This window comes from Calidris pugnax, unplaced genomic scaffold (genome assembly GCF_001431845.1).
Source record: "Calidris pugnax isolate Ruff unplaced genomic scaffold, ASM143184v1 scaffold995, whole genome shotgun sequence".
Classification (NCBI taxonomy): domain Eukaryota; kingdom Metazoa; phylum Chordata; class Aves; order Charadriiformes; family Scolopacidae; genus Calidris; species Calidris pugnax.
This window is the reverse complement of record NW_015091616.1, coordinates 22,454-29,288: the sequence shown is the minus strand read 5'-3', so window position 1 is coordinate 29,288 and position 6,835 is coordinate 22,454. Positions and strand designations below refer to the sequence as shown.

The 6,835-nt window shown below is 58.8% G+C and overlaps 1 protein-coding gene across 1 annotated transcript in view; it reads left to right on the top strand.

The window, feature by feature from the left end:
• Positions 1-192: 192 nt before the first annotated feature.
• Positions 193-6,835, top strand: part of LOC106899892 (potassium-transporting ATPase alpha chain 1-like) — a gene marked incomplete at its 3' end in the record, with an annotated part of 28,979 nt that continues 22,336 nt past the window's right edge. The window contains 2 exon segments of the mRNA XM_014961832.1: positions 193-204; positions 6,507-6,614. Of these exon segments, the coding sequence (XP_014817318.1) occupies positions 193-204; positions 6,507-6,614 (120 nt within the window).

The window sequence follows — 6,835 nt, the reverse complement described above, 5'->3', positions numbered from 1 at the left end:
TCACCCCCAAAAAAAAGGGACCCAGGTGTCCGGGTGTCCCCACCCCCCCCTCCCAAAAAGGACCCGGGCGTCCGAGGGAGGTCACCTTGGGGCGGTTCCCCGGGGGGTATAAGGGGAGGTGGGGAGGGGACTGGGAAGCACTGGGAGGAACTGGGAGGCACTGGGAGGAACTGGGAGCTGCCGGAAGCCGCCATGGGGAAGGAGGTGAAGGGGAAGGAGATGATGGGGGAGATGGAGGAGAGATGGACACGTGGTGGGATGGAGAAGGGGTGGAAGGAGATGGGGGAGATGGAGGGATGGAGACATGGAGGAGGGATGGTGGGATGGAAGAAGATGGGGAAGATGGAGAGATGGTGGGATGGAAGGAGATGGAGGGGATGGAGAGATGGAAGAAGGATGGTGGGATGGAAGGATGGAAGAGGGATGGAGGGATGGAAGGAGATGGGGGAGATGGAGGGATGGAGGGATGGAGAGATGGAGGGATAGAGGAGGGATGGTGGGACGGAGGAGGGATGGTGGGATGAAAGGATGGAGGGATGGAAGGAGATGGGGGGGATGGAGAGATGGAGGAGGGATGGTGGAATGGAAGGATGGAGGAGGGATGGAGGGATGGAAGAGAGATGGAGAGATGGAGAGATGGTGGGATGGAGAGATGGAGGAGGGATGGTGGGACGGAGGAGGGATGGTGGGATGGAAGGAGATGGAGGGATGAAAGGAGATGGGGAGATGGAGGGCTGGAGAGATGATGGGACGGAGGAGAGATGGGGGGATGGTGGGATGGAGAAGGGAAGGAAGGATGGAGGAGGGATGGTGGGATGGGGGAGGGATGGAGGGAAGGAAGAGAGATGGAGGGATGGAGCGATGGGGGGATGGAGGAGAGATGGAGGGATGAAGGTGTGGAGAGATGGAGGAGAAATAGAGAGATGGAGGAGGGATGGAGCGATGGAGAGGTGGTGGGATGGAGGAGGGATGGTGGGATGGAAGGAGATGGGGAGATGGAGGGATGGTGGGACGGAGGAGAGATGGAAGGAGATGGAGGGATGGAGAGATGGAGGAGGGATGGTGGGATGAAAGGATGGAGGACGGATGGAGAGATGGAGGGATGGAGAGATGATGGGACGGAGGAGAGATGGGGGATGGTGGGATGGAGAAGGGAAGGAGGGATGGAAGAGGGATGGTGGGATGGAAGGAGATGGGGGAGATGGAGGGATGGAGAGATGGAGGAGGGATGGTGGGATGAAAGGATGGAGGACGGATGGAGAGATGGAGGGATGGAGAGATGATGGGACGGAGGAGAGATGGGGGATGGTGGGATGGAGAAGGGAAGGAGGGATGGAAGAGGGATGGTGGGATGGAAGGAGATGGGGGAGATGGAGGGATGGAGAGATGGAGGAGGGATGGTGGGATGGAGGAGGGATGGTGGGATGGAAGGAGATGGAGAGATGGAGGAGGGATGGTGGGATGGAAGGAGATGGGGGAGATGGTGGGATGGTGGGACGGAGGAGGGATGGAGGGATGGAGGGATGGAAGGAGATGGGGAGATGGAGGGCTGGAGAGATGGAGGAGGGATGGTGGGACGGAGGAGGGATGGAGGGATGGAGAGATGGAGGAGGGATGGTGGGATGAAAGGAGATGGGGGAGATGGAGAGATGGTGGGATGGTGGGACGGAGGAGGGATGGAGGGACGGAGGAGGGATGGAGGGATGGAAGGAGATGGGGGAGATGGAGGGCTGGAGGGCTGGAGGAGGGATGGAGGGATGGAAGGAGATGGGGGGGATGGAGAGATGGAGGAGGGATGGTGGGACAGAGGAGGGATGGTGGGATGAAAGGATGGAGGAGGGATGGAGGGAAGGAAGAGAGATGGAGGGATGGTGGGACAAAGGAGGGATGGAGCGATGGGGGGATGGAGGAGAGATGGAGGGATGAAGATGTGGAGAGATGGAGGAGAAATAGGGAGATGGAGGAGGGATGGTGGGATGGAGGAGGGATGGAGAGATCATGGGATGGTGGGACAGAGGAGGGATGGTGGGATGGAGGAGGGATGGAGGAGGGATGGTGGGACAGAGGAGAGATGGAGGGATGAAGATGTGGAGAGATGGAGGAGAAATAGAGAGATGGAGGAGGGATGGAGCGATGGAGAGGTGGTGGGACAGAGGAGGGATGGAAGAAGGATGGACACCTGGTGGGATGGAGAAGGGGTGGAGAGATGGAGGAGACATGGAGAAGTGGTGGGATGGAAGAGGGATGGAGGGATGGAGAGAGGGAGGAGAGACGGAGAGGTGGTGGGACGGAGGAGGGATGGAGAAGGGTTGGAGGGATGGGGAGATGGAGGAGAGATGGAGAGTTGGTGGGATGGAGGAGGGATGGAGGAAGGATGGAGGAAGGATGGACACCTGGTGGGATGGAGAAGGGGTGGAGAGAGATGGAGGGGGGATGGTGGGATGGAGGAGGGATGGAGAGATCATGGGATGGTGGGACAGAGGAGGGATGGTGGGATGGAGGAGGGATGGAGGAGGGATGGTGGGACAGAGGAGAGATGGAGGGATGAAGATGTGGAGAGATGGAGGAGAAATAGAGAGATGGAGGAGGGATGGAGCGATGGAGAGGTGGTGGGACAGAGGAGGGATGGAAGAAGGATGGACACCTGGTGGGATGGAGAAGGGGTGGAGAGATGGAGAAGGGATGGAGAAGCGGAGGAGGATGGAGAGATGGAGGAGAAATAGGGAGATGGAGGAGGGATGGTGGGATGGAGGAGGGATGGAGAGATCATGGGATGGTGGGACAGAGGAGGGATGGTGGGATGGAGGAGGGATGGAGGAGGGATGGTGGGACAGAGGAGAGATGGAGGGATGAAGATGTGGAGAGATGGAGGAGAAATAGAGAGATGGAGGAGGGATGGAGCGATGGAGAGGTGGTGGGACAGAGGAGGGATGGAAGAAGGATGGACACCTGGTGGGATGGAGAAGGGGTGGAGAGATGGAGGAGACATGGAGAAGTGGTGGGATGGAAGAGGGATGGAGGGATGGAGAGAGGGAGGAGAGACGGAGAGGTGGTGGGACGGAGGAGGGATGGAGAAGGGTTGGAGGGATGGGGAGATGGAGGAGAGATGGAGAGTTGGTGGGATGGAGGAGGGATGGAGGAAGGATGGAGGAAGGATGGACACCTGGTGGGATGGAGAAGGGGTGGAGAGATGGAGAAGGGATGGAGAAGCGGAGGAGGATGGAAAGGTGGTGGGATGGAGGGATGGAGGAGGGATGGAGATGTGGAGAGATGGAGGAGAAATAGAGAGACGGATGGTGGGACAGAGGAGAGATGGTGGGATGGAGAGATGGAGGAGGGATGGAGGATGGTGGGACGGTGGAGAGATGGAGAGAGATGGGGGGGGTGGAGAGATGGAGGAGGGATGGTGGGACAGAGGAGGGATGGTGGGATGAAAGGATGGAGGAGGGATGGAGGGAAGGAAGAGAGATGGAGGGATGGTGGGACAAAGGAGGGATGGAGCGATGTGGGGATGGAGGAGAGATGGAGGGATGAAGATGTGGAGAGATGGAGGAGAAATAGGGAGATGGAGGAGGGATGGTGGGATGGAGGAGGGATGGAGAGATCATGGGATGGTGGGACAGAGGAGGGATGGTGGGATGGAGGAGGGATGGAGGAGGGATGGTGGGACAGAGGAGAGATGGAGGGATGAAGATGTGGAGAGATGGAGGAGAAATAGAGAGATGGAGGAGGGATGGAGCGATGGAGAGGTGGTGGGACAGAGGAGGGATGGAAGAAGGATGGACACCTGGTGGGATGGAGAAGGGGTGGAGAGATGGAGGAGACATGGAGAAGTGGTGGGATGGAAGAGGGATGGAGGGATGGAGAGAGGGAGGAGAGACGGAGAGGTGGTGGGACGGAGGAGGGATGGAGAAGGGTTGGAGGGATGGGGAGATGGAGGAGAGATGGAGAGTTGGTGGGATGGAGGAGGGATGGAGGAAGGATGGAGGAAGGATGGACACCTGGTGGGATGGAGAAGGGGTGGAGAGATGGAGAAGGGATGGAGAAGCGGAGGAGGATGGAAAGGTGGTGGGATGGAGGGATGGAGGAGGGATGGAGATGTGGAGGGATGGAGGAGAAATAGAGAGACGGATGGTGGGACAGAGGAGAGATGGTGGGATGGAGAGATGGAGGAGGGATGGAGGATGGTGGGACGGTGGAGAGATGGAGAGATGGGGGGATGGAGGAGAGATGGAGGGATGAAGATGTGGAGAGATGGAGGAGAAATAGAGAGATGGAGAAGGGATGGAGCGATGGAGAAGTGGTGGGACGGAGGAGAGATGGAGGAAGGAAGGACACCTGGTGGGATGGAGAAGGGGTGGAGAGATGGAGAAGGGATGGAGCGATGGAGAAGTGGTGGGACGGAGGAGGGATGGAGGGATGGGGGGACAGAGGAGAGATGGGGGGATGGAGATGTGGAGAGATGGAGGAGAAATAGAGAGACGGATGGTGGGACAGAGGAGAGATGGTGGGATGGAGGAGAGATGGAGGAGGGATGGAGGGATGGTGGGACAGAGGAGAGATGGGGGGATGAAGATGTGGAGAGATGGAGGAGAGATGGAGAGATGGAGGAGGGATGGAGCGATGGAGAGGTGGTGGGACGGAGGAGGGATGGAGGAAGGATGGAGGAAGGATGGACACCTGGTGGGATGGAGAAGGGGTGGAGAGATGGAGAAGGGGTGGGACAGAGGAGAGATGGGGGGATGGTGGGATGGAGAAGGGAAGGAGGGATGAAGATGTGGAGAGATGGAGGAGAAAGAGATGGATGGTGGGACAGAGGAGGGATGGAGGGATGGAGAGATGGAGGAGGGATGGAGAGATGGAGGAGGGATGGTGGGACAGAGGAGAGATGGAGGGATGAAGATGTGGAGAGATGGAGGAGAAATGGAGAGATGGAGAGGTGGTGGGATGGAGGAAGGATGGAGGAAGGATGGACACCTGGTGGGACAGAGAAGGGGTGGAGGAGGGTCGGGGGGATGGAGGAGACCTAGAGAGACGGAGGAGAAATGGAGGGATGAAAGGATGGAGGGGGGTTGGAGGCTGGAGGGATGGAGAGGGCTGGTGGGACAGAGGGATGGAGATGTGGGGAGATGGAGAAGGGATGGAGAAGAGGAGGAGGATGGAAAGTGGTGGGATGGAAGGACGGAGGAGGGATGGAGATGTGGGGAGATGGAGGAGAAATAGAGAGATGGAGGAGGGATGGAGGGATGGAGCGATGGAGATGGAGAGGTGGTGGGATGGAGAAAGGATGGACACCTGGTGGGATGGAGAAGGGGTGGAGAGATGGAGAAGGGATGGAGAAGCGGAGGAGGATGGAAAGGTGGTGGGATGGAGGGATGGAGGAGGGATGGAGATGTGGAGAGATGGAGGAGAAAGAGAGATGGAGGAGGGATGGAGGAGAGATGGAGGATGGTGGGACGGAGGAGAGATGGAGGGATGAAGATGTGGAGAGATGGAGGAGAAATAGAGAGATGGATGGTGGGACAGAGGAGGGATGGAGAAGGGTTGGAGGGATGGAGGGATGGAGGATGGTGGGACGGTGGAGAGATGGAGAGATGGGGGGATGGAGGAGAGATGGAGGGATGAAGATGTGGAGAGATGGAGGAGAAATAGGGAGATGGAGGAGGGATGGTGGGATGGAGGAGGGATGGAGAGATCATGGGATGGTGGGACAGAGGAGGGATGGTGGGATGGAGGAGGGAGGGATGGGGGGACAGAGGAGAGATGGAGGGATGAAGATGTGGAGAGATGGAGGAGAAATGGAGAGATGGAGAGGTGGTGGGATGGAGGAAGGATGGAGGAAGGATGGACACCTGGTGGGACAGAGAAGGGGTGGAGGAGGGTCGGGGGGATGGAGGAGACCTAGAGAGACGGAGGAGAAATGGAGGGATGAAAGGATGGAGGGGGGTTGGAGGCTGGAGGGATGGAGAGGGCTGGTGGGACAGAGGGATGGAGATGTGGGGAGATGGAGAAGGGATGGAGAAGAGGAGGAGGATGGAAAGTGGTGGGATGGAAGGACGGAGGAGGGATGGAGATGTGGGGAGATGGAGGAGAAATAGAGAGATGGAGGAGGGATGGAGGGATGGAGCGATGGAGATGGAGAGGTGGTGGGATGGAGAAAGGATGGACACCTGGTGGGATGGAGAAGGGGTGGAGAGATGGAGAAGGGATGAAGAAGAGGAGGAGGATGGAAAGGTGGTGGGATGGAAGGATGGAGGAGGGATGGTGGGACAGACGGATGGAGATGTGGGGAGATGGAGAAGGGACGAAGAAGAGGAGGAGGATGGAAAGTGGTGGGATGGAAGGATGGAGGAGGGATGGTGGGATGGAGGAAGGATGGACAGAAGGACGGACAGAAGGTGGCACAAGGTGACGGGGAAGATGGAGATGGGCCACGGGAGGGATGGACGGATGGACAGACACCACACACACCCCCTGACCCTTGACCTCTGACCTCTGCCCCCCAGGAGAGCTATGAGTTGGGGCCCCGGGGCAAGGCCCCGCCCCCGGCGCCCAAGGGTCGTGGTCGCCACAAGCAGGAGAAGCTGGAGGACATGAAGAAGGAGATGGATGTGGTATGGGGGGGGAACTGGGAGGGACTGGGAGGGTCAACGGGGGGCACTGGGAGGTCAACTGGGGGGAGCGGGAGGTCAACAAGGGGGACTGGGGGTCAATGGGGGACACTGGAAGGTCAACGAGGGGGGCAGGGAGGTCAACCGAGGGACTGGGGGGTCAACAAAGGGGACTGGGAGGGACTGGGGGTCAATGGGGGGCACTGGGAGGTCAAATGGGGGGA